General features: G+C 44.3%; 1 protein-coding gene across 2 annotated transcripts; it reads right to left on the bottom strand.

Moving 5' to 3' along the window:
- Positions 1-539: 539 nt before the first annotated feature.
- OLFML1 (olfactomedin like 1) lies at positions 540-27532 on the bottom strand. 2 transcript variants are annotated; one of them, XM_045038903.1, is made up of 4 exons: positions 27012-27532; positions 24621-24909; positions 10606-10770; positions 540-2916 (listed from the first exon to the last, which is right to left on the bottom strand). In XM_045038903.1, the coding sequence occupies exons 1-4, from the start codon at positions 27135-27137 to the stop codon at positions 2126-2128; spliced, it is 1371 nt and encodes a 456-aa protein (XP_044894838.1). In that variant the 5' UTR covers positions 27138-27532; the 3' UTR covers positions 540-2125. The 2 variants fall into 2 exon arrangements, with proteins under 2 accessions (XP_044894838.1, XP_003993016.1); XM_003992967.5 differs by lacking the exon at positions 10606-10770 and having other exon boundaries at positions 27012-27515.
- Between the last annotated feature and the right edge of the window lie 253 nt (positions 27533-27785).

The following is a 27785-nucleotide window of genomic DNA, read 5'->3' as shown; positions in this document are numbered from 1 at the left end:
AGAGGTTCTGGCTTAATCGTCTGGGAGTATGGCCTGGTATTAGGAGTTTTAAAAGCCCCTCAGGCGATTCTTACATGCAATCGAGTTTAACTACTGCTATAGGCCTTAGGGACTTTCATCCTGACTAAACTCCAACAAGAGACCTCAGAGTTGAACAATTCACCCAAAAGAAGCCCAAGATAGTATCCGTGGGCCTGAATGCTTTGCTGCCCTGGCTCCCAGGAAGCAAAGTGGCACATTGACAAGGAGAAAATGTCTTGACCTAAAAGAGTGATTCTAGCTGTAGGAATTTAAAGCACCTGGGAGTGTTGTTAGTGGCAGGTGCACTCTGCAGAGTCGACAAGTTAAAGTGTATCACAGATGAAGGGCAACCCTCCTCTGTGCCTCCAGAGGAATTATGTGTGCAGGACTCACACATAATTCCATTCACTGATAATCCCACTCTACCCTCCTCCCGAGGCAGTCCATGTTCCTTATCCCCATGAAATAGGTAATGTCATTTTACCCACGGAGTAGGTAATGTCCAAAAACCCATGGAGTGGGGAACATTGCCATGTTTATTTATTCATACCTGCCTCATTCCACAACAGATTGGGGCTCTGTATCTATCAGAACTGTGGATAATTGTGCTGTATGCATGGGGTGAGTGATTCCATTCTGCCAGACATCTACTTAGATGCTATGGGGGGCAGGGGGGAACGTCTCTTCATTGCCTACAGTCCCGCCCTGAGCTTGGCAGAGTTGGCAAAACAGCTGCAGGCACACAAAGCCAACCCTCTCATGTGACCAACCTGGAAAGACAGAGGCCTCAGCACATGACACAGACCGGCACCACAGCCTGAGCTTGTGACCCACACTAGGCTGAATTGGACAAACGCGTGGGAAAGATTTGAAGAAGCCCCTCTGGACAGGCACAGCTGCCCTCTGTCACCTGTGCCACTTGGCATGCCTGCTGTGAGAGGGAACCGCTTGCCTGCTACCTGGCTTCCATCCAGATGACAGAATCTTTACCAAGGGACTCAGTGTGCTGGGGAGCTTCACAGGGAATCCCAGCACAGACAGCACTTCCTGAGAGTTTGTATGCTGAGGGCACGTAGGCAAATATAACCTGATGAGGGTTATTTGCTTCGTGTCAGTTTTATTGTGTTTCTAGCAAGAAAAGAGACACAGGGGAAGGCAAAACAAGATGAGGCTCCAGCGGGGGTCCTCACCCTTGGCTGGTTTTCTGGGGGAAGTAGCTTTTGAAGGGCTTATAGGAATGTCTTGTGCAGACATGAAAAATGGCCAAAGGGGGCAGACCATTATTTTTAGGATGAAATGATGAACGTATTGCTTACAAAAGGTTGGGTGAACAAACACACATATTCGATGCTTCCTTGGGCAATGGAAAGACTATGGGATTTGCAGTATCTTCTAGCCTTATTTTCATTTTGTGGCTGTGTTACTTTGGCTCACCTCAACTTTTCTCATCTCTAAGCTGGCAATTATAAAGACTTCTGTATGTCTCAGAAGACATACACGGGATGTATGTCTCAGAAGACAGACATGGGATGGGGATTAAACGACGTACATAGGTGCAAACACTTTGTAACCAGCAAGTGGTATTCACATGTGAATGGTTTTGCTTCACTATTTTATCTACTTAGCTTGGTGGCGGGGCAGAGCTAGGGGAAGTGGAGATTCAACATCAGGAAAAGATTGTACTTTAGTGGGGCACTGACAGATGGAAGAATATCGACAGGTATTTGTGAAAGAGGAAAGAGCTTCAGGAAAGGCCAGGAAGGAAGCCAGGAGTACTAGGCAGTGGCCTTCATTTCTAATTGCTGGCTGAGGGGAGCAAAGAAAAGGATGGATGTAAGCTGGATCAGAATGTGGAAGGCCTAGAGAGCCCGGAGGTTTGGACGGGTGATGGAAGTAGAAAATGTCTGAATGACAGACTCTCATCTAAGGTCTTGGAAAACACCTCAGGCCATAACATCCGGGGAAGGATGCATATGCAAGCCTGCTTCTACACCCTATGCCTGTCTGTGATCAGAGGGACACGATAGTATAAAGGGGCTGTGGCCTCAATGTCCTGGAGAGCAGTGTCCACAGCCACAGTGCCTTTCCTCCTTGCTGTAACGCATTACTCCAGAGGTTGCTTTCTCTTTGTCTGGAGTTTGTAAATGATCTGGTTTCCATCATTCCAGGCATAGAGCTGCTTATCTCTGGGGTTGTAATGGATCACGGAATGACTTCTCGGCCTCCTGGGGAAGAACAGTTTGGGCAGATCCTCCTCACCGATAGTGCCCAGCGGATCATAGACACAGGTGACACGATGGGGGCCATGGCCACCAGAACTATAGACCACATAGAGAACCCCACACAAAAGGAATGCGGCTTCGGCATCCTGGCTTCTGCATGGGGTGTCCCATGAGTGTTCCACTCCCAGTGTGCCAGGTTCAATTTTTGTGAGAACCAAATGGCCAGAGATGCCTGGCCCTGCGTGGATGGCCCAGAGCCCATGCTCATCCACAGCCAGGTCAATGTATGTTGACGGGGAGTGCTGGTAGACCAGCGCTCGGCCTGCCCCTCCCGGGAGCAGCATTCGATCTTCCACAGTCCTCTTCTGCAGATTATATTTGATTATCTCATTGAGAGTCCCTTGGTTGTGAAAAAACAGAAAACCTTTGTGGATCACTTGGCCTGTTCCCTGCCAGGAATGCGTTAGGATGAGCTTCCGTGGGGCTGGCTTGGTGCTATCCTCCATGAATGCCCGCATGTTTGCAAATTCCCACAGAGTTTTGTTTCTGGATCCGATTAGGAAATAAACCTTTTGGGAACTGCTGGCAGCATCTTTCATCCAAGAGCCATGTGTATCCATAGTCTTCTTCACTATTTTCAGAGACTTTATGCCCATCAACATGTTGTCACAGCCTGGCAAAACAGGAGAAAAAGGAGAGAGACTTTGTAAACATGAGAGGTCTGCTTTTCTCACAGATTTCTTTTTTTTCCCTGCTTATTGTTGCATAGTTTACACACAATGTTACATTAGTTTCACGTGTACAACATTGTGATTCAACTTGTCTATACGTTATGCTTGCTTACAGCAAGTGTAGCCGCCATCTGTCACCATACAACCCTATGACAATACCATTGACTATATTCCCTATGCTGTCTATGCCTTTTATCCTCATGACATTAATTTCTTTTTTTTTTATTTTTTTATTCTTTATTTATTTTGAGAGACAGACAGAGCATGAGTGGGGGAGGAACAGAAAGAGACACAGAATCCGAAGCAGGCTCCAGACTCTGAGCTGTCAGCACAGAGGCCGATGTGGGGCTTAAACTCACAAACCATGAGATCATGACCTGAGCTGAAGTCAGACGCTTAATGGACTGAGCCACCCAGGTGCCCCATGATGCCTGGTCATTAATTTCTTAACTGGATGCCTGTACCTCCCACTCCCCTTCACCCATTTTGCCCTCTCCCCCCGCCCCCCAAATACTAGTTTGTTCTCTGTATTTATGGGTCTGTTTCTGCTTTTTTTATTTTTAAGATTTCATATATAAATGAAATCATATGGTATTTGTTTTTCTCTCATTTATTTCACTTAGCATAATCCCTTCTAGGTCCATCCATGTTGTCCCAAATGGCAATATTCCTTTCTTTCTTATGGCAGAATAATATTTCATTGTCTATATACCGTATCTTCTTTATCCACTTCTCTGTTGGTGGACACTTAAGTGCTTCTATGTTTTGGGGATAATGATGTAGTAAACACAGGGATGCACGTATCTTTTCAAATTTAGTACACTTTGGTATTTTGGGGTAAAAACCCAGTAGTGGAATTACTGGATTATATGGTATCTCTATTTTGAGGAACCTCCCTACTGTTTTCCACAGTGGCTACAACGATTTACATTCCCACTAATAGCACACGAGGGTTCCTTTTGACTCCACATCCTTGTTATTTGTCTTTTTTGATACTAGCCATTCTGACAGATATAAGGTGGTAGCTCTTTGTGGGTTTGATTTACATTTCCCTGATGATTAGTGATGTTGAGCATCTTTTCATGTGTCTGTTCTCACTGATTGCTTTTTTTCCCCTTCAGTGTCTAGAATAAAGTTATCACGCATAAATCAATCACAATTTATAGTATGGTTCAAAGAATCAAATAATTAAATGAATAAATGGGTCTCTGTTAAGGGAGTTGCTGTCGAATTATAAGAGTCAACATTTTATTCAAGTCAGGATATAAACAGCTATTTGCTGGATCAGAGACCCTGTTCACTTTCTTGGGGTTGACACAGTGAGAATCACTTAGGTGTGAAGCCACCTAGTTCAATTCCATTTGCAAAGATCTTACTGGGTATCTTCTGTGTACTTAGCTTACAAGTCTCCCAGAACCATGTTAACTAAGTATTGAGAATAAAAAATATATATAATATCAATCCTAAACCTTGAAGAGATCACCTTCTAGTGAAGGATTCTGGCCCTTAATACTACTAGAACTTTAGAAGAACTCTATTCATCCATTCACTTATTTATATGAATGCACGCATTTGGTCAGTCAGCAGACAATGGATACCTCCAAAAGGCAAGGTACTGAGATAGGTGTTATGGGGTACAATAGGCTGAGGTACAGTGATAAATCAAGAATGGTTCTTGCTTAATAGGCACCTAACTACAATATGAAGTTTAAAGTGAATTTTTTTACAAAAGGACAGAGAATGGTGCTGTCATTTAAGGAAGGGGATAATGTGTATTTGAATTGGCCCTTGAAGGATGCCATTCAGAGATGGTTGGGAATAACATTCTTTACAGTTAACAAAACCACATTTGGGAAAGTCCTTCAGGATCAGTGTTAGGAAAGTAGTGCAGGGTTTAACCCAGTGTAAACTACATACTTGCTCTTGCCCCAAACTAGATGCATAAAACAAAATCGATTGAAACCAGCTCTGTGCCTGGAACACTGAGGGTGGGGCTAAAGAATATAGATTTTATTGTAGAGGCAGGTGAAGAGCTACTGAAGTTTTTGAGCAAGAGTGAATCCTGGTCAAGATTAATTAAGCTGGCAGTTGTGTGTATGATGGATACATGGGAGGGAAACCAAAATCAGGGAAACCAATTAGGAGAGTATTTCTATAATCCAAACAGGATCATAAGGGTCTAAAATAGGTGGAGGAAGATGAAGTTAAAAAAAAAAAGGTGGGGTTACATTTTTCCAGCTTTTCTACTTTCCTTCGTGCAAAAACCCTCCCTTCTTGGGGTGCCTGGGTGACTCAGTCGGTTAAGCGTTGGACTCTTGATTTCGACTCAGGTCATGATCTTACAGTTTCTGGGATCAAGTGCAGAGCCTGCTTGGTATCCTCTCTCTCCCACTCTCGGCAACAACCCCCACCCCCGCAATAAATAAATAAACTTAAAAAAAAAACCTTCCTTCTTTGTATCTCATGCTATCAACTCCTTCTAGCCTAAATCACTGAGAGCTCTCCAGGACACTACCCATATGCATTAGGGACCTGAGCACTTCCAACCTCTTCAGCTCCACAGCACCTTGCTTTCAACCTACTTTAGCAACCCCCTCCATGTCCATACTCTGGATCCCCGCCCCCCCCCACCCATCCCCTGGAACTGTTCCCTATGAGAAATGTAAAATTCTACTATCCTACCCTCTGCAACAACACTTTGCCTTTCCATTTCTCACCTCTTTGCTCTTACCCCCTTTGCTCTTCCATTTCCCTGGGCCCTGGAGTCCCTTGACCTCTGCTTTCTCCCAGGCTGTCAGCCTCCTTTTCTGTCCAACCTGGACCACTGTAATACCTCTCTCACTAGCATGCTTACCCCCCTAATTATTCCACAGTATGCAGTCTACAAAAATCCGTGGCCCTGAGTGAATCCAAACCTCTGGCTGTGTCCCAGAGAGTTGCGTGTGGTGGAGAAGATCTCCCAAAGGTGCCCCTGCACATACGGCATCTCCGTCCTCACCTGGGCCCTAAGTACATACTGCTCTTTCCATGGTTAGTCCCCTGTCTTCCACACAGCAGGTATCTTAAATCCCACCCCCATATACTCACACTCTACCCCATCAGTCTCTTCACCAACAGCAGATTAATTCCTTTGCAAAAATAAATACCACCAGACATGAAGTGCCTCCACCTCTGTCCCTCGCCTATAAACTTCTCTTAAGTTGTTCCTACCTTTGCTATCCTCCCACACATCTTAGAAGAGGCCACATCATTCCCCCTGTGCAAGACTAATTCTTTCACTTGTGCTCTGATCTCACTCTTTCCTGGCTTCTTCTTGATTCCCTCAATGAATTGCCTCCTTTCTGTTATCTTTAATTTCTCCTTCATGGCTAGTTCCTTAGCTTGTAAACACTTTGCCTATATTAAAAAACAATTCTCCCTCAATTAGGCACCATTTTCTAGTTACTTCACTCTTTCTGTCATTTTACATAGTTTCTGTTCCAGAACAGTTTGTTCTCTGGATCTACTTCTTCACCTCCCATCTTTCACTTCAAAATAACTCTGCAGAAATCACCCTCCATAATGTCACTGGGGACCTCCAAACCGAAAACTCAGACCTTTACGTTCCTATCTTACTTGATCTTCCCATAGAATGATGGTATTGATTAATTCCTTCTTCTTGAAGATTTCTTTGCCCTTGATCTTTGTGTCACTACAGTCTCTGTGTGTGCCTCCTACCTGCTTCTTCTCTGCTTATGGCAGTGACAGTATCTGTGTTCACTAAATGCCATTTCATTTTCCTCTTCCCTACTTCTATATTCTCAGCTTTCTTTGTAGTTAGGCTGCATCCACTGACCCGTGTTCTGTCCAAAGAGATGTGGACAGAAGTGGTGTGAGCCATTTCGACCTGGCCCTTAAATATGCTATCTTCCAGATGACCTTCATGTTTTGGAATTCTCATGGTGTCCAAGCTAAAGAGGGATATGGGCCAAGATGAAATTAGTTCCACTGGTCATTTCAGGACCCATTAGGACTGAGTCATCAGCTCTAATGATGAACTTGTTGGGACTGCACCATTAGACAGTCTACAGAGTTACAGAGATAGAGAGTGGTGGCTTACTGGAAGCATGAGGAATCCTGCAGGTATCCCTCAAACCCTGCTGAGGTCTGTATCATGGGTGGGACAGGAGCTGTATGGGCCTCTCTCCTTGACTCCTGGAGCATTTTGTAGTGGAATTACAGGTGTATAACAATCTTTCTGGGACAACTGAGCTCTCTGGGGGTTTCCCTCAAGTCTTTGCAAAGGCTTTGGTATAAGAAGCTGGATGGGCTCATGGGTTGTCATTTTCTTCTTAATAAATGTTTGGGTTCTGCAGGACAACTGGGGACTATCTAGAGTCAGAGGACAGAAACAGGGTGAAGGAAGAGAAACTAGACACAAAGAAGAGAGGTGCATACCCAGAGAAGTCCCAGAGGTTCTGAGGTAAGCAAGCATTTCAGCAAACTGCTTGTTCTGCCAGCTGTTTGGCCAGCCATCTTACCACGGTTCCTTAATCAATTCACCATCCACTATTATTATACCTTCTCTTCCCTCCTCAAGCCTTCATCATACCCTCCTTACTTTCATATGAAGATCTTGCCTCTTATTTCACTTTCTAATGTGCCCCATTTCTCTCTTGCACTTTATAATAAAAGTCCTCAAAGGAGGAACTTCCTCACCTCCAATTATGCCCTAAGCCATTCTAATCAGACTTCAGGCTCTCACTGATCTAAACTTCCCTGCCTATGCCACAGAATCAGTTCTTCTCAAGGTCACCAACAACCTCCATGTTGCCAAATCCAAGGGTCAATTCTCAGTTTTCATCTTAACCAACTTCTCAGCAAAATTTGATTACTTGATTGCTACCTCCCCTTGAGACTCTTTTGTGTGGATTCTGGAACACCCTTCCTCTTGTTTGTCTTCCCATCTTTCTGGATTTTTTTTTTTTTGCATCCATTGTTGGTTTCTTTTCCTCTCCCACCCATAAGTGCTTTGTCCTCACACCCCTTCTGTCTGTAATCACTTTCTGAACCACCTCATTCTATCTCATGGCTCTGCATACCATTTCAATTCTAATTAATGATAAATTCTGAAGTTGTCTCTGGAATGACATCCTATCAGGATGTCTACTAAGTCCCAAACCCACTTATCCAACTGCCTGCTCAGTAGCCCTACTTGGATATCTTCAAACTTAACCTGTTCAACATAGAACCCTTGCTTTTATATCCCAAACTCTTTTTCTCCCCACTCTTCCCATTTTAAGCAAAAACCATCAACAAAGTTTCTTATCTATAAGTAATTTTTTTTTCCGAAGGGGAGAAGGGGCAGAGGGAGAAGGAGAGAAAATCCTAAGAGGATTCTTGTGCCCAGCATGGAGAATCCTCCACGTTTGGCTCCGAGCCTGATGTGAGGCTCCATCTCACAATTGTGAGATCATGACCTGAGCTGATATCAAGAGTTGGGGGACTCCTGATGGCTCAGTTGGTTAAGTGGCCAATTTCGGCTCAGGTCATGATTTCACCGTCTGTGGGTTTGAGCCCCGCATCAGGTTCTGTGCTGACAGCTCAGAGCCTGGAGTCTGCTTTGAATTCTGTGTCTCCCTCTTTCTCTCTCTCTGCCCTTCCCCAGCTCATGGCCTGTCTGTCTGTCTGTCTCTCTCTCTCTCTCTCTCTCTCTCTCTCTCAAAAATGGGTAAACATTAAAAAAAATTTTTTTTTGTTAACAAAATTTTTTTAAAAAAAGTCATAAGCTTAACCAAGCCACTGAGCCACCCAGACTCCCCTAGAAGTCATTCTTAACTCCTTTCTCTCCATCTTCCCACCACCACCAAGTTCTGATAGTAAAACTAATCTTTAAATTATGTTATACTTAAATTAAAATGCTCAAGGGGCGCCTGGGTGGCTCAGTCAGTTGAGCCTCTGACTCCAGCTCAGGTCATAATCTCATGGTTTGTGAGTTGGAGCCCCACGTTAGACTCTGTGCTGACAGCTCTGACCCTGGAGCCTGCTTCAGATTCGGTGACTCCCTCTCTCTCTGCCCCTCCCGTGCTCACGCTCTGTCTCTCTCTCTCTGTCTCTCTGTGTCTCTCTCAAAAATAAATATTAAAAACAATTTTTTTAATGCTCAAATATATTTCTTTCCTCCTCTTCCCACCATTCATCCCTGTACTCCCTGAATTCTTCCCTCTTGCCTAGACCACTACAGTGGTCTCTAATTTGTCTCTCTGATTTTACTCTGGCTTACCTATAATATGCTCTCCACAAAGCAGTAGAAGTAATCTTTTTAAAAACATAAATTATGTGGCTGGCCTGCTAAACCCATTCGCCTATCATTCTTGGAATAAAATCCTAACCTCTTACTCTGTCCTAAAGTACCTACATGGTATGGCAGCTGTATCCTCCACTCTCCGCCCCGGCTCACTGTGTTGTGATTACACTGGTTTTCTTGCTATTCCAGGAGCATGTCAAGTTTGTCTCTGCCTCATGGCTCTTGTACTTGTGATTCTTTCTGCCTTGGGTACTCTTTTCCTTGATCTTCCCACAGTCTGCTCCTCTCATCCTTCAAGTCTTTGTTTCAATATCATCTCCCTAAGGGGCTTCCTGTGACTACTGCATCTAAATTTAAAATGACCTACTACAACATCTTTCTTATTTCCTTGAGATCACTTGTCATATTCTGTAATTATGTCATCTGTTTTATTTATTAGCTTATTGACCTTCTCCCCCACTAGACTATAAGCTCCACAAAAGTAGGGCTTTTGTCTTCATGTTTACTTTTGTACCGCCACTGCCTAACTCAGTGCTTTGTGGGTTCAATAAATATCTATTGCATTAATGAGGGAAGTAGATTCATTCAAACAGATGTTTTTCTAGGGCCTACATAGTACTGTGCATCTGGAGTTCTGACCACAGGCCTGTCTTAAGTAAATAATAATTTGTAAAGTACTTTAAAGCTTTTAAGATACTTTCAAATCCATTATTTCATTTGAAAATCTGACACAAGGTTCTTATCAAGGAGCATATGGCAGGAGCGGGCGTGGGGAGCAACTCTAGCTGGGGAGAGCAGAGCCTCAGCAGGTCAGTCCTTTCCAAGGTCAGGTCATCAGTGGCTGTTCCCAGATGCCCAGAGGCCTTGCCTGGTCCCTACCATGGCCAGGGACAGACTTTGGGACAAGCTATAGAAACCTCTTAGCCATCAGTTGCCACCATATCCCCCTGTTGACATGCTTTGCCAGCCCGAGGGATTGTTTCCCCTTGCCTCTGGGTCCACTTCAGCCTGGTTACAGTCATCACCCCTCGTCTGTGAGGGATAGGTTCTAAGACCCCAGGGGATGCCTATATATCTATATCTGTATCTATATCTATATCATCTATATCTATATCTATATCTATATCTATATCTACCTATATCATCTATATCTATATACACATACTATGTTTTTCCCTATACATTATACATGGACACTTGTGATAAAGTTTAATTTATAAATTAGGCACTGTAGAGATTAACAATTATAATAGAACAATTATAACAATATACTGTAATAAATGTTAGGTGAATGTGGTTCTCTCTCTCTCTCTCTCTCAAAAGTATCGTACTGTACTGTACTCACACTTCTTAGGATGATGTGCGATGATAAAATGCCCATGTGATGAGATAAAGTGAGGTGAATGACATAGGCACTGGGACACAGCGTTTAGGCTACTACTGACCTTCTGACGTTCGTCAGAAGGAGGATCATCTGCTTCTGAAGTGCAGTTGACAGCAGTCACTGAAACTGTGGAAAGCAAAACCACAGATAAGGGGGGATTAATGTACAGGAAGCATTCCCCCTGGGGAAGGCAGAGAAGGCTGCTCCAGCTACTTTAAACCTTAGGCACTGCAGGACTGCTAACAGAAGGCCCCTCACCAGGCTGAGCCTGGGAGGCGGGGCATGGGCGGGGTGGGGGTGGGGGTGGGGGTGGGTAGGGGCAGCTCCAGGCTGTGGCTGGAAAAGGGAGGAGGGGGCTGTTCTGTTTATCAGGGCCCCATCTCTGCCAGGTGAAGTGTACCTTTTCTCAGCTTCCCAAGCGGATTCTGTCTCCTGCGGATGCTTTGCTCTTCTCACACTCTCTGGTGATCACGGAGGGTGAATGAATGAATGAATGAATGGGGGTTTAAGTTTACAACTGCTCATAAATGTCTTTAATGGGGAAGAGGAGGGGTCCATGGGCCACCAGAGAAGCTCAGAAACTGTTTCTGATTGGAGAACAAGCACAAAGCCTTGAGAAGTTAATAAATATGTACAAATACACATAATGTGCTTGGTATGGTGATAACTTTATTTACATCAACTTGTCTAGTTCTTACAATAAGCCTAAGTGGTAAATATTTCAAACTCCATTTTCTAAAGGAAAAGAAAGGCTTGGATAAGTTACTTAGAAGGTCACATGGCTATAGGTCCTCCTAACTTAATGTGCACCAGGAGGCAGAGCTAACCAGGAACCCTCCAGCCAGCCCCAGGGCAGGCCCATCCCTACAGGAGGACAGTCAGCAGGCTTACAGCCCAGCTACAGAGGGGGACTATGGCTAAGAACAAGGCACATTCAATGTCTCATGAGTGAGAAAATGTTCATTTAATATACAGCAGAAACTAATTCAACCATTCTTCTTTCTCCTTCTATTCCTCCTTTCTCATGCAGAATCCTTAGAGAAATAGCAAAACAAGAAGAGTGTTGATAGATGGTTTTGATTAGGCAGAGACAGTTGTGAGAGTGCAGAAACACACAACTGCCCCTTGTGCTCCTCCAATCCTTCCTTTGTAGAGGGAACCCAGCACTGGGAGTCAGAGACCTGAATGCTCTGAACCCCATCTCTGGTTCTCCATGTGTCTCCCTGAAAGTCCTTTGGTCAATCCGCCCTTACCTATCCTAGCCTTAAAATGAGGAGTTCAGCCTGGAGTTTCTTCAGGGCAGATAGTCTATGATTTTTATAAATTCCTCTTCTTTTTGGAATTTGGAGAAAATATACTTATAGTGTTTGAGTAAAAGGGTAAGTTAGAAGTCCCTTCAGTGCTTTTCTTCAGAGAGAGATAATTAGCAGGAGAAAAGAGCTGAGGAAGAAATACATTTAAAAGCTTTGAGCTCAACAAAGATGCAAATTATTTAACAGAGACAATGACAATGAAGGATCCAACTGCAAATCAGAGAATGCAAATCTATGGTTTTCCCTCAAGCACAATTGGAGACAGGCAATTAGGACAGAGTGTGGCCCAAGGCCTCACAGTGATTTCATATACAAATAACACTCTTTGAATTTTTAAAATACTTTTTCCCTTATTTAATGGCAATACTCTCCAGACCTGGTGAGACTTGTTCCTCTATAGGGAGTGATGCAACTCCCCTGTGGTTATGTTTTAGAAACATGGTCTGGATGTTGGTGGAGAATGGACTGGGGGTAGGGGTGGGAAACAGGCGGCACAGGGAAACAGGTAGAGAGTCTGTAGGTATAATCCAGATCAGAGATATCCAAATAATGATGGACATGGCAAAATGAGTAAGGATTTGGGAAAACCTTAGGAAAATAGGGGTCAGGTCTTAGCAACTAGGTAGATGGAGGGAGCCCTCAAGGCTAGGGGCGATGGAATGCACAGGAGAGCAACAGAGAAGGGAACCCAGGTTTGCTTGGGGAAAACAGGGATGAGTTCATTAAAAAAAAAAAAGAGAGAGAGAGAACGCCAGGGGCACCTGGGTGGCTCAGTCGCTTGAGTGTCTGACTTTGGCTCAGGTTATGATCCTGCTTCTGGTGGGTTGAAGCCCTGCACTGGGCTCTGTGCTGACAGCTCAGAGCCTGGAGCCTGCTTCAGATTCTGCATGTCTCTCTCTCTCTCTCTCTCTCTCTCTCTGCTGCTCCCCCATTTGCATTCTGTCTCAAAAACAAATAAACATTTAAAAAAATAATAAAAAATAAAAAAAGAGAACTCCTATAAAACCATGAGTATTTTGACTGCTTCTTGAAATTCTGTGCTATGAAACTTGACTTTTTTTTAAGCACCTGGATTGTATTCAGGTTAATAAACATTAGTCAATACCTATCGGGTGACAGTACAACGTCAGGCTCTAGGATGACAAAGATGGAAGCTCTCAAATGAGCAGTTAATTAGAAAAGCTTCGAGCCAGTCAGTACAATGAAATTGTCAGCATGGACTTAATTTCTTCTAGAAATTAGGTCTGTTTCATGCTTTCTGCTACAGAATAAGTTTCAGATATCTCTGCACGGCACTCAAGGTCCTTCATCTGACCTCCTCTTGGCACTTCCCCACCACACCGGGCTGGTCACCGGTCACCAACTTGCCATGACCTCTTACAAGTCTTAGACTTCACCCATATTTTTCCTTAGCTTTCCATATTTTGCCTTCACTCACTTGGGATACATCTACTGGTCCTTCAAAACCAAATTCTCTGGCTCCTACAGGGCAATCTGTTGCTCCTCCTTGTGCGTCCCAAGCACTCTGTGCAGGTGCCTCCCAGAGCAGTTCTGGTGCAGAAGTGGATTTGCTTACTCACTCTGTTTCCTAGCAAGCACTTTACACAGGGGCTGTGTCTTATTTGTTTTTATCCATAGCTCCTGGGACCCACTACATATATCCTGTCTATTTAATCTCTTACTGCTTACTGTCCACAAACTCAGGAATCAATTTGATTCAGAGAATGCAGTATTAGTCAGTGTCCAAACTTACTATCCCAACTCATGGTATGCCAGCTTAGAAATCAGATTTGAATGGCAAGAGGTATGGGCAGACATGAGCAGGTGCTATTTCACACTCTTGAGTGCCTGGGTAGATGGATGGCAGGAAAGAGGGAAGGCTGGCTTGTGGGAAATGGTACTTAGTGAGTGAGCCACAGTAGGGTTTGGCTTTGCACGACTGTGAATCCAGGGCTTTAAAAGAGCCTGGCATACAGCATATGTTGGTTTGGGTGAGTCCTACAGAAGTCTGTAGTAAATCTATATTAGAGGTTTTTCTAGGTTCCCAGACTAACTTCAAACTATTCCATGGTACCCAGTGTCGTACCCTGACAGCCTCCCTTTATTGGTGATTAGCAGCAGCTTGTGAGAAAGAAAACAGACTTGATACATGGCTGGTAGCCTGCATGGCTCTGTTCTCCAGATCAAGTTGAGAACCTCACAGGAGCGGATGGAAGCCTGCAAGATGTGTGAATGCGAGTGTGAGTCTGGCCTGCTTCCACTGTGGGGTCCCTCTCGCTGGAATCCAACACAGCCAGACTCCTTCAGATGCTTCCTTTTGGAATTGGCCAGCTCTCATAACCTCCACACCTTAGCTGATTTTCTTCCATGGTATTTATTATCTTCTGACATGCTTTAAATGTGTCCATTAACATATTTATCGTTTGACTCCCCTCAATAGAATGTAACCCCCACAAGGGCAAGGCTTTGTCTAATCTGTTGTTTTTACTGTTGTATGTCTGTCCTAAAAGAGCCATCTGGCACACACTATAATTTTTCTATTTTAATTATGAATACAGTGTTAACAGATATAAATTACATCAAGAAAAATTCTTTGGGATCCTGAATAACTTTTTAGAAGTGTAAAAGGTTCCTGAAACTGAACGTTTGAGAATGCTGTCCTAGCAGGTCCAGGCTGGTCAACATGCATGGGAAGTGAGGCATTGAAGTGGGCAGTCTCTGAGGAATTTCCGATCAAACAGCTCCATTTTGAACCAATTTTCTGACTGTTGCAACATTTAAGCATTCCAAGGTTATAATTATGAACATTTTTGTTTTTGTGTATTGTTCATTTCAAAAATGAGCTGGTTCTTGTGGGTTTTTCTTGCATAGTGTTTTTTTCTTTATTTTCTTCCTGTAACATTCTTACCAAACTAAAAAAGATGGAAATGTTCTTAGTTTCTAGGTGTGGTACTGCCATTCTCCCATTTGCTTGGTTGGAAAACAGAGTCATTTTGACATTGTACCACAGATTCTTCCTGTGAGATAAGTCTCACTTCATCCTGTTCTCATCCTTCCTGTCTCAAAGTCTAGGACTTGCTCTCCTGAACTTGAACTTTGCAGCAGCCTCAAAATCATCAGTCACACTAATGCACAATTTACTGCTTCCATATAGAAATTGGCATATGTAAAAACTGATCTTGATTACTGCCTCTTTCCAGGAGCATCAGGACCTTTTGGCTTTTGCCTTATGAGATGTTGTTGGAGGTTCTAGTGGAAGTGTGGGCTCTAGAGCCAGGCTTGGAACTTGCTTTGGCCCAAAGAATTCAGTACAAGGGACCAGACCTTTAGTAGGCTTGTGCCTCCTTCCTCAGAGGTCTGCCTCTATCATGGGAACAAGCCCGCCCAGGTTCACTTCCTGAAAGATCAGGGACCATGTGGAGGAGACCCAAACCATCCCAGCTGAGGCCCTCCTCAACCAGCCATCCCCTGGGCAATGTGCCACTGAAGAACCCACCCAAGAGCAGCCAAGCCTGGCCAGGACCAACAGAACTGCCCTGCTGTCCTATAGACTCCTAAGAAATAATCAATGATTATTGTTTTAACACACTAAGTTATAAAGTGGTTTGTTTTGCAGCATTCTTGTGGCAACAGAGAATTGACATGGGTGGGGGTGGGGGGATGGAGAGCAGAAATGGAGGCTGAGATGAATCTAGTGTGTCTAGGGCAGGGGAACATGCTCCTAGCCAGAGCGTGGGAGGAAGATGGGGCTGCGTGAAACACTCAGCACCATAGTTTCGTCATCTAAAAAGAAGTCATAATTGTATCTCCCTGGCATGGGTGTGGTGGGTTTTGGGCAACATAACAGACAAAGGGCTTAATACAATCTTTGGCAATTAGTTGCCTCCACTCTCTAATAAACTATTCCCCAAGGTCAGAAAATATTGATTTCTACTCTGTTCCAGGCACTGTGATAGACTTGGAAAGCACAGTATGAATAATGTAGGGGTGCATGAACTATATTTTGTTTTCCAAATAGCACATCAGACACAGCATAGAGCATTGAGAGGATGCGAACAGGCAGTAGTGACATAAGATGAGGCTGAGAAACATTCAAAGTTCATGTGTTCAGCTGTTAGCATGTTATCTACCTTTTTACAATAAAGGTAAATACAGTAAATATAGTCTATGTGATATTCATAGTTTTTATTTAATCAGAAGATGCCACTTTCATGGAGAATAACAAAAGAGTTAAAGAAAGGTAGGTCGGGGTCAGGTTGTAAAGGGCTTTCTTTTTTTTTTTTAATTTTTTTCAATGTTTATTTATTTTTGAGAGACACAGAGAGAGATGGAGTGTGAGTGGGGGAGGGACACAGAGAGAGGGAGACACAGAATCCAAAGCAGGCTCCAGGCTCTGAGCTGTCAGCACGGAGCCTGACGCGGGGCTCGAACCCATGAACCGTGAGATCATGACCTGAGCCAAAGTCAGACGTTTAACCAACTGAGCCACCCAGGAGCTCCAGAGGGCTTTCTTTATATTATGTTATGGGGTTTGCTTTAACCCATAGGTTGTGGTTACCATCAAAGTTGATAAAGCAATGATGCAGTATATCTGGCAATATAACCCTGGTGGCAACATAGGACAGAGCCCTGGAACAGGGAGAGGCTGGCAGCAGGAAGCTTGGTCAGCAGGCTCCTGCAGTAATCAGGACCAGAGATGATGAGAGAAAAGTGCAGATGGAAAAAATAAATTTGAGGGATGTTCAGAAGGAAATATGTACTGGATAGGGTGACTGGTCAGATGAGGGCCAAAGAGATGCTTCTGAGATTTCTAGCACGGGAAAAGTGTGTGTGGAACTCTTCTACTAACTCATGGGGGGACAGAGATGAGTGTTTAATTTTAAATGTAAATGGGGGCACCTGGCTCAGTCAGTTAAGCGTCAGACTCTTGATTTCAGCTCAGGTCATGATCTGGCGGTTTGTGAGTTCGAGTCCTGCACCCAGCTCTGCGCTGACAGTGAGGAGCCTGCTTGAGATTGTCTCCCCCTCTCTCTGCCCCTTCCTGCTCCCCCCTCAAAAGTAAAAATAAGCAAATAAAAAATAAAAATTTAAAATCTAAAAATTTTAAACATAAAGTAAATGAAGGAAAGGCAAATAATTAAAAACCAAGGAAGTAGGGGAAAATTTTTGACCCTTCTTGGCCAGGGTTTAAAAGAATGATTTAAAGTAATCTGTTTGTGGGGCGCCTGGGTGGCTGTCGGTTGAGTGTCCAACTTTGGCTCAGGTCATGATCTCATGGTTCGTGGGTTTGAGCCCTGCATCGGACTCTGTGCTGACAGCTCAGAGCCTGGAGCCTGCTTCAGATTCTGTCTCCCTTTCTCTCTACCCCTCCCTGGCTCGCATTCTGTCTCTGTCTTTCTCTCAAAAGTAAACATTTAAAAAAAAATTAAAGTAACCTGTGAGTAAGAATCGTCATCAAACAGTGACCAAGGGGAGGGACATGGTCTTCATATGTGTCCCACAACGAGATCACAAGAAGCTGGGCCTCCTGGGTGCAGGCACGGAGTCTCGGAACAGTGGGCTCTTACCTCGAGTGCTTCCGTGACAGGCTTGGAGATGGCCTGCCTGGTTCTCTCTTCTGTGTACACCCATCCTCCCCTACTGCCAGTCTGTTCCATGCACAGTGGCCAGAATGACCTTCCCCAACCTCTGTCTGAGCTCTGACACATCCCTGCTCACCACTCTTAAGCACAACAGCATGATGGGAGAGGTTAGAATGTGGAGGAGTCAGCCGCCTTGGTCTGAATCCCAGCTCTGGCATCAACTGGCTGTGAGACCTTGGGCAGATTGCTTATCCTCTCAGTGCCTTGATTTCCTCACGTACAAAACGGGGGATAACTATAATACATATACATAGGGGTGCCGTGAGAATTGGATGATATAATCCAGTAAGGTAAATTCTTAAAGATTATTCAGTTAATGAACACTCACTAAATATTAGCTACCATGAGTCACGTTATTTTCATTTCTCATAGCTTGAAAGCGTCGACTGGCTTAGCATGAAGCCCCTGCCCAGTTCTCTCGTCTGCTCTCCACAACTTCTCCCTCCACCTGAGGTCTGAATGCCAAGCGCCATTAGGCCTCTGTGCTTCCGCAGGCTGTTCCATTTGCTTGAAGCAGCCTCTACTCTATTCTCCATTCAAATTGTTCTTTTCCATTATTAAAACTCGGCTTGAGGGTTACTTTCCAAATTCCACAGTCCCTCCCCGCCCATCTCCACAGCAACCCTGACCTTGCTAAATTACTCAATGCCTGCCCCTGTGCTTCTGGTGAGAGCAGTCATCACTCTGGCTGTTACCGCGGGTTTGTTTAGATGGCCTCCCCACTTGGCTGTAGCTTCCTGAGGACAAGGATGTTACCCTATTCAATGTCCCATCTCTGATGCCTGGCACCATGCCAACGGAGACCTGGAATTCACTAGACATTTGCTGAATGAGTGAGCAAATGAATGAGTTATAGAGAGAGTGAATGGGTGCTCACTCTACCTGGAGCCAAAAGCCATCAGCTGAAACAACTTTGGGACCGTCTATTAGTATCCATAGTGATGGGACTGGAGGTATCTTCTTAGACTGCAGGCCTTCCAGATGGATAAACAAAAGAAGTGCTGTGTATATAGGCCCTTCTGGACCCAGCACGGTGACCTATGGAACCCTGCCGGAGACGGCCCAGGATAAACATTATATACATCTCTGGTGTTGCTGGCCCTATATTGCAGCAACTTCTGGGTAGAAATGTGCGTGTGCACACAAGTGCGTGCGCACACACACACACACACACACACACTCTCTCTCTCTCTCTCTCCCTCTCTCTCTGTCCTGCACTTACACTTGTGTGTACACTCTCAATCCCCTCCTTTATAGTAAATACATTGCCACAAATTAGAGTTATACCTCTCTTAATGTTTTGTGCCCTGTGTCACAAACTAGTGGACCTTGGGAGTTGACTCACAGAGATGTTTTATTTGGCTGCCAGGGTTTTTTTTTTGTTTGTTTTTGGGTTTTTTTTTTTTTTTTCGTTTTGTTTTTAATGGCTTTGAATATAGGGCAGACACATTTATAATACCTGAATGGATCCCACAGGCATTTAAATGTGCAGCAACAGATTTTCTTTTTGAAACATGATCTAACAAAAGATAGGAGTTATTTAATTCAGGAGAGAGAGGGTTACTTGAGGTCACCTACATGCGGCCTTGCAATAAAAGTTGCTGTGCTGAAACAGGAAATAAAATAAAATCCGCTATAATGGCTTGTTTTGACTGCCTTTAGAATTTTTCTTCACAAGCTATTTGCGAGTTAAAAAGAGGTTAATACTCTTATCCACACAAGAATGTAGCCTGCAGAATCTGCAAAAAACTGCTAGATAAATTCTCAATCTGGGTATCTGAGGCAATGTGCTTTGCCCTAAGTTGCCAAGTACAATGCAAAATTTCTTTTTACTAATAACAGAGTGCCAAAGACTTCGAATGACTTTTAAATATAAGTTGGATTGTGTACAGCAACGTTCAGTCATTACATTCTACATTCTGTGTGTGTACGTGTGTGTGTGTGTGTGTGTGTGTGTGTGAGAGAGAGAGAGAGAGAGAGAGAGAGAGAGAGAGAGATGGAGAGTGAAGGAGAGAGGAAGAGAGAAAGTGTGCATGTTGGAGTTAAGATTTAAGAATTTGACCTAACCCCAAAACATCCCTGGGATTGCTGCCCTCACGTGAACACCATTTGCGGATTATCTCTAAATAAAGCCTAAAGACTTGAGAACAACTCTATAGGAAATGGCTTCATTACAGAACAATTCTATCTTATTTATCATCCCCAGTATCTGACCCTTTCTGGTTGACTGAGAAATATTCCAGGAATAAATGCAAACCATTTTAGACTGATGTCAGAATTTTCTCGAAGTATCCTGAGACACAGGGTAGAATCTCCCAAGGAAGCTGCATCATTCTCTCCCTATGGGATTTCCAAAGACACTCTCTCTCTCTCTCTCTCTCTTTTTTTTTTAAGAGAGAGAAAGGGCACAAGTGTGTGAGGGCAGAGAGAGAGAGAGAGGGAGGGAGGGAGGGGAGAGAGAGAGAATACCATGAGGGGCAGAGAGAGAGAGAGAGAGAGAGAGAGAAGTGGGGCTCACCCAATACGGAACTCGAATTCATAAACCATGATATCATGACCTGAGCCGAAGTCAAATGCTTAACAGACTGAGCCACCCAGGTGCCCCCTGAAGAAACTCTCTTTAGAAGACAGTATATATGTATGAATGAAACCCTGTGATGTGACAAACCCTCCCTGGCCTGTAATCCCAAGGTGTTTCCCAACACACACAAGGGTGCTGACATGAATCTTAAGGATTTTAGTGGGAGCTCTCTAGCTGGCTCAGTCTCTTCTGGCCAAGGTTAGAAGACAGGAAGATCAGAGCCTTGTAGGAAGAAAGTCGATACATGTAATTAGTGACACCAGCTAGGCCTAGTGGACTAGAGCACCAGGTAGGCAGAGTTCTAAGATGGCCCCCAAGATTCCTTCCCCTGGTGGACGTACCCTACGTAATCCCCTCCCCTTGGCTGTGTGTGACATCTGTGAATATGACAGGATAGCACCCATGATTTGGTTACATAACAAGACAAAGGTGGAGGGATTTTGCAGATATAATTAAGGTCCCAAGTCAGTTGATTCTGAGCTAACCCAAAAGAAGGTTATTATGGGTAGGCCTGGCTTATATCACATACAAATTCTTAAGAGGGACTAGGCTGAAGAGAAACACTCTCCTTCTGTCCTTGAAGAAGCAACAACGACATTGTGAACTGCTGATGTCAATGGGCAACACAAGCCGAGGGCCTCAGTCTTAGAGCCGTAAGAAAGCAAATTCTGTCAAAAACTTCAGTAAGCTTGGAAGAGGACCCTGAGCTCTGGGTGAGAATGTAGCCCAGCTAATACCTTGACCGTACCCTCCCGAGGCCTTGAACAAAGGAAGGTGAAACTGTGCCTAGACTCCTGATCCACAGATTCTCTGAGATAATAAATGTACCTTGTTTTAAGCTGCTAAATCTGCAGCAATTTGTTACTCAGCATTAGAAAACTAAGATAGATATAGTTACTAACAGAAATGGCAAAAAAAGAGGGGTACTTGGGTGGCTCAGTCGGTTAAGCATCTGAATTCTGCTCAGGTTATGATCTCGCAGTTCATTGAATTCGAATTCCGCATGGGGCCCTATGCTGACAGCTCAGAGCCTGGAGCCTGCTTCGGATTCTGTGTCTCCTTCTCTCTCTGCCCCTTCCCACCTCGCACTGTCTCTGTCTCTCTCAAAAATAAATAAATGTTAAAAAAAATTTTTTTAAACAAAAAAGAAATGGCAAAAAAAGGAAAAGTGGGGGATGGGCACAGAATACAAAACACAGAAAAGTCTATTCTTGAGCGGAGAAACTCTGAAAATAATACGTCAATACTAATCACACAATTGTGGTTGTTTACAGGTTTGTCTTCCCCTAAACTAAGCTCTGAGGGGACTCTGCCATCAGTATCTCCTCTATGGACAATTTTTACAGCCTCCTCCACGGGCCATGCTGATCTAGACACTGTGAATACAGACAGGAAGATGTCTGTATGTTTATGGTCTGGTTGAGGAATAAATACACACACATATGTTTGTGGTTGAAAGTATTAATGCTCCCTTGGAGGATTTAATGAGCTGCTCCAGGAGCACCAGAGGTCAATCTGCCTGGCAGAAGGGATGCACAGAGAATTCACAGCATTTTTGAGTCAAAAAGGGGGAATAAGAAAAACTATATATATAATATATATATTATAATATATAATATATATTTAATTGCAACTGCATGTGGGTAAAGTGTGAGAGAAGAAGCAGCCAGAAATGAACTTGAGTCATTTCGTAAAGGGCCTTTCTTATATAAAAGGCCAAGAGATTTGAATGGAAATTTTGGTGTTGATAGTTCTACACAGAGGAGTAATGTGATTAATTTTGTATTGTGGAGAGGTCTGTGTGACAGCAGATAGGAGGCAAGACCGGAGGCAAGAGGAGCAGTAAGAAAGGAAGCTCAGAGGACAGACATGTTCTGCTCACGCCTTTATCCCTACTGTGTAGCACAGGGCCCGTCCAGGGGTAGGGGTCAAAAGTGTGGAATCTTAAACCAATGAATCATCAGTCAAGGGCTCCAGAGGGAACAGGCGTGGAAGAAGCAATCTCTGAAAAGTTGAAAGTTTTCACTCACCATGGAAGAGGGAATATTTCAGGCCTCCAGTGTCTGAGGGATGAGGCAGATGATAAGGGTTCAAAGAGCAGCAAGTTCAGAATCAGGACCTCTGCTGGGCTCTAGCTGGAGAAGAAAGAGGCAACCCCAAGGACTGAGGGGCTTAGCCAGTCCAGGGACCAGGAGCAGCTCAGGGATCTAATCTAGCACCACCGTTCAGGATCCGGGTCCTGCCTGACCCCTGGCAGGAAAGCTCAGGCACATTAATAATACCCAATCCTCCTCATCAGCTTTTTAGGCAGTCTCTGTTCATCCTCTCCTAGATCATCCTTACCCTTTCCCTCCTTCTCTCACCCCATGTTTATCCCCAGTTGCTCCCTCTCAGAGGATGATTCATCTCAAGATAATGTCAAGGCCAAAAAGGATCAATTACTCATTCAACCAACTTGATCAACTACTTCATATTATAGATAGGCACCCTTCTCTCTGCCTTCTGTTCTCCTTTCCATCAAAACCTAATAACTCCTCTGTCCATGCTGACAGTCTCTCCAACAATCCATTCATTTGTTCACTTAGTTATTCACTGACAAATATGTGTTGAACACAGACACTGTTCTAGGCACTGGGGCACAGCATTGTGCAGGATCATATAGAGCTAACATTCTAGATGCAGAGGCAGAAAATAAGCAGTGAGCAAATAAATGAACTAGAAGATTTCAGAGTAATAAGTTTTCTGAAAAAACAAATAGTAGAGTAATAGTGCTCCAAAACTCCTCCTGGGTTTCTTATCTCAACGTATTTGAGACCAACCACCCAAAACCTAAGTCAAAGATCTGGAAAGTGTCCTGGACTCATCATTTTCAGTCATTTTTCACCTTTAATTATGAGTCACCAAGCCATGTGGATTCCAACTCTCAATGGCTCTCAAATCCATCCACCCTTCTCTATCTCAATGACACCTAATGCAGACACCATCACTTGTTGCCCCAATTGCTACAGTAGTCCCCCACTGGTCTCCTTTCTCTAGTCTTGCCCTCTTCCTTCATGTCATGTCCCTAATGAACATTGTTTAGTGGTTCTCTATCATTTTTCCAAATCAAGTTCAAACGCCTGAGCTTCACATGCAAGGTCTTTCATTGAACCCTACAATCTTGTTTCTTGTTTTGCAAATGCATCTGCCCCACTGAGCTTCCCCTCGGCCATATCTGCAGACTTCAGACCTACATGCCAAAGTGTTCTATACTCTCATGCCTTCAGTATATTGTGCCCTCACCTCATGTACCCTTTGCTCATTTTTCTCTAATACTTTGTTTAAAACTCAGATCAAGGGGCACCTGGGTGGCTCAGTCAGTTAAGTGGCCAACTTTGGCTCAGGTCATGATCTTGCGCTTTGTGAGTTTAGGCCCCAGGTTGGGCTCTGTGCTGACAGTTCAGAGCCTGGAGCCTACTTAGGATTCTGTGTCTCCTTCTCTCTCTGTCCCTCCCCTGCTTGTGATCTGTTTCTCTCTGTCTCTTAAAAATAAATAAACATTTAAAAAAAATTAAAAAAAAAAACTCAGATCAAGTGTCACATCATTTAGGAAGACCCATCTTATGATGACCCATGGAGTTCTTATCAGGATTACACTGAGAACATATATGAAACCTTTAGCACAATGATGACACTCATCTTTTATCTTATTTCTCTGATGGAATTTCTCACATTTGGGACAGACACAATTAACATATAAATAAAGTTTTCCTATTTGCAGTGAAACCATATCAGAATACAGACTCTGAGCTGGGTGACTTGTCTCCCTCATTGTTTTAATAAAATGGACTCATGCACAGGAAATTTTCTTTCTCGCTTATGTTTGTCTTGCTTGATACTCGTTATTATAATTTGAGCTCCTAACCATTATTCTTAATGGCCTGGAAGGGATTTGAACAGGATCCCAAGATGGAAGACAAATCCCCTAGATATCACCATCCTGACAACACAGTAATGATTCACTGCAGTCCTCAGTCCTGAGGGTTGACCAATGCCATTTACAATTTCAGACTATCTCTTGGCACATTAGCAGCCGCTGCCTACTCTCAGGGCACCGGGGGAATCTGCCAACCTTCTACCCTCTCTGGAAGGATCTGGTACCACACACCTCTTCCAAACCAAGGTCTATCTGGAGATGTGCTTCCCTAGCTGACCTCTGACACTGAAGCCCTGACCTTCTATGGGGGCTTTAAGAACTCTCTATGAAAGGAAAAGCTGCTTTCTGAGAAGGACTTTTTCCTTCAGACACCTGTTCCCTGGTAAGGTTTCCCTCCCAGAGCCTGCCTCCAAAACTGTACATCTGGTTCTTACTCTCATACCTGGCCAGACCCCTATCTGTGCTGAGTCTGTGTCTCTGAATGTGAGTCCCTACAAGGGCTGTAAAAGACATGGTTCTCTTACTTGCATTCAGCAGAGTCCGGATCCTTTTCTCTTCTTCGGCCTCTTGGATGAGCTTTTCTGCCAGGGTCTTGTCCTCTGATTCCAGGCATATGTCAGCTTCCCGCAGGTACTCCAGGTAGTCTATCTCGCGCTGGGCACGTTCGACTCTCAGGGCCAGGTTAGCCACTGCACTCCTATACTCACTGGTGGAGGTCTGACATCTTCCCAGCATAACGGATAGGTTTTTTGAGAACTCTTGGAAGTCGTGAATGTATGCCCTCGTTGCTTGGGTACATTTTTCCAGTCCTTGCTTCAGTCAGAAAATAAATTCTCAAATTATTGCTAGTTACTTAAATTGGTCAAGAATACAAATAGCTATCATTCGCAGAAAAATATTTTTAAAATACAAATAATCAGGGGTGTCTGGGTGGCTCAGTCAGTTAAGTGTCCAACCTCAGCTCAGGTCATGAGCTCGCAGTTTGTGAGTTCAAGCCCTGTGTCGGGCTCTGTGCTGACAGCTCAGAGCCTGGAGCCTGCTTTGGATTCTTTCTCCCTCTCTCTCTGCCCCTCCCATGCTCATGCTCTGTCTCTCTCTGTCTCTCAATAATAAATAAATGTTAAAAAATTTTTAAAAAATCCCTCAAGGTGAGAACTGTATTACTTTGTAAGTGTCCACATTGGTCAACAGTGACTGCCACCTGGGATTTGACTTCCCCTCCAAGTCTTGACCAGGGTGGGAAGATCTATAGGAACCATATCCCCATCTTTTAAAAAATCCACATTCATAGCAATCAAAGTGTCTGCACTTTATACCCTTTTCTGCAGAAAAACTTTTCAGGTATTGAGGGAAACCTGCAGGAATCCCACCCAGGGCAAGCTAGTGCTAAATGCAGGGGGCCCAGGGTTGAGCCTAATTCTGGCACTTTCAAGGAGGTACCCTGGGGAGGAGCTGTCTGAGGAAAGAGCAAGTAAGGCAAGCAGCAAGAGGCCATGGCCTGGGACCATCTTGTTCCCTGCCCCCAGCCTCAGCTGGTTGGCTGGACATTAGGAAATGCATTCAGCCTGCTCTTTGGAATTATTTTTCTTAACCAGATCATCAACTAATTTGGACTTTAAAAATATTCAAGAAGATATATAAAATAAATATTGGAAACAAGAGTGTCTTTGGAAAAAAAAAGTGTCTTTGGAAAAAGGTAAAGAATTTATCAAAATTTAACTTGTACAAAAGCAAGGCAATTGAGTATGAAATAATGGCAACGCCAGGGGTATGCCAAAGGCTAGGGCACAGGGTTACATTTGTCGCTGGGAGCCTGTCTGTGCTGCAAAAATTGTGGGTTTTACAAATTTTAGTGAAGTGGCAGCTGCAACCAATGGGGAAGGGGACCCCCAACACTTTCTCTCTAACACTGCTGAAATCTACTCATTTTTTTTCTTTTGAGAGAGAGAGAGAGAGAGGCAGAGCATGAGTGGGGGAGGGGCAGAGAGTGAGAGGGAGACAAAGGATCCGAAGCAGGCTCCAGGCTCTGAGCTGTCAGCACAGAGGCCAATGTGGGGCTCGAACTCACAAACCATGAGATCATGACCTGAGCAGAAGTCAGCGCTCAACAGACTGAGCCACCCAGGCACCCCTGAAATCTACTCATTTCTAAACCCAAGTGCAGTTTGGCAAAGGAGCTAAGATGTACCCTCTTGATATAATACCATAACTTTTTACAGTGGCCTAATATTTTATCATAAAAAAACAAAAGGAAAACTAACATCTATCATCCTGATATAGTAAAATATGAATAAAAAGTGACCAAAATTTTTAAATTATTTTTTGTTTTTAATGTTTATTTGTTTTTGAGAGAGAGACAGAGCATGAGCAGGGCAGGGTCAGAGAGAGAGGGAGACACAGAATCGGAAGCAGGCTCTAGGCTCTGAGCTGTCAGCACAGAGCCTGATGCAGGGCTTGAACTCATGAACTGTGAGATCATGACCTGAGCTGAAGACTGACACTTAACCGACTGAGTCACCCAGGCACCCCAGAAGTGACCAAAATTTTTAATTTTCATATTTAAATAATGGAACTATTGAATAATAACAACACTTTGTAACATTTACCGCCATGCCAGGCAATGTTCAGAATAGCCATAGGAGATAAATTCTATTATCATCCCCACTTTACAGATAAGAAAACTTGTCAGATCAGACCACAAAGTGAAGCCTGCTCAAAGTTTGGGAGTGGTGCAGCCTGGGCTCTGGAGCCAGCTTTCTGAACCACTAGATGATAAAAAATCTCAAGTGTAATGTTGGCAATGTATTTATGATATATGTGGGGAAAGTGCATCCCAGTAGAGAGGGAAACAGGGGTAAGATAACGTGACTTCCGGGAGGCATGTTCCCCGGATCAGGTGCACAGATGCCACCTACCTCCAAGACTTGAAAGCGCTGGTAGATGTAGTGCACCATGGCCGGGTCCTGGGCACACTGTGGAGGGAGCAGGAGAGCCGCAAGGAACAGAACCAGGAAAGCAGATGCTTGCTGAAGGGCCATCATTGTCCTGCGAATCACCCAAGGGTGGAATCTCCTGTGCTGTGCTTCTCCAAGAAAACTCAAGGGTCCAGGTAGCAGTCTCCCACTTTCTAGCCACTGCTGTGAAAATCCTCCACAAACAGCCAGAGAGCAAAGCCTGCTTGTTATTCCACCAGATGCGTGATCTCACTTTGCAAGCCAGTGATCAAGTCCAGCTGTTGGCAAGCCGGCCCCTGGAGGCCTTGCAGGTCGATGTGGGGTAGAGAGTTCCTTGGGTCCATCTGTTATTATCACCCTTCACACACACTGATCCTCTCCAGGCTAGTGGCTGCACCCTCTTGCAGGCCTGGGTGAGTGTGCACTGGGGTGGGGGTAAGGGTGGGGAGGGCAGCCCTCCTCCTCTCCTTGGCTCCTTGCATTTTACTTCTGCTTTCCTCCTCCCTAGCGGATTCTGCAGTCCAATCACAGGCCTGACCCAACACAAAACAAACCACCCCCAACTTCTCAGAGTTGGAATTTCAGTTTAGTTTCTGGCAAAAATTCCCAGGATCCTTTTCCCAGAAGTCCTGTTGGGAGACCCCACCCCTCCTCCAGACTCTTTGCATTCCTGCAGCTCTTAAAGGCACAGCAAGGAAAAACGAAAGCTTGGAGACACCCCTGTCTCTGAACAGG

Source organism: Felis catus, chromosome D1 (genome assembly GCF_018350175.1).
Source record: "Felis catus isolate Fca126 chromosome D1, F.catus_Fca126_mat1.0, whole genome shotgun sequence".
NCBI classification, from domain to species: domain Eukaryota; kingdom Metazoa; phylum Chordata; class Mammalia; order Carnivora; family Felidae; genus Felis; species Felis catus.
The sequence above is the reverse complement of the archived record's forward strand: the minus strand, read 5'-3'. Positions and strand labels throughout refer to the sequence as shown.

What these genes read in the sequence shown, in the direction of transcription:
- OLFML1 (XM_045038903.1), bottom strand. Translation starts at nt 27,137, where the DNA reads ATGATGGCCCTTCAGCAAGCATCTGCTTTCCTGGTTCTGTTCCTTGCG. An exon ending in CCGGACTCTGCTGAATGCAA is followed by an intron (nt 10,771 to 24,620) that starts GTAAGAGAACCA and finishes TGCTTTCCACAG; the next exon opens with TTTCAGTGACTGCTGTCAAC. An exon ending in CGCACATCATCCTAAGAAGT is followed by an intron (nt 2,917 to 10,605) that starts GTGAGTACAGTA and finishes CTGTTTTGCCAG; the next exon opens with GCTGTGACAACATGTTGATG.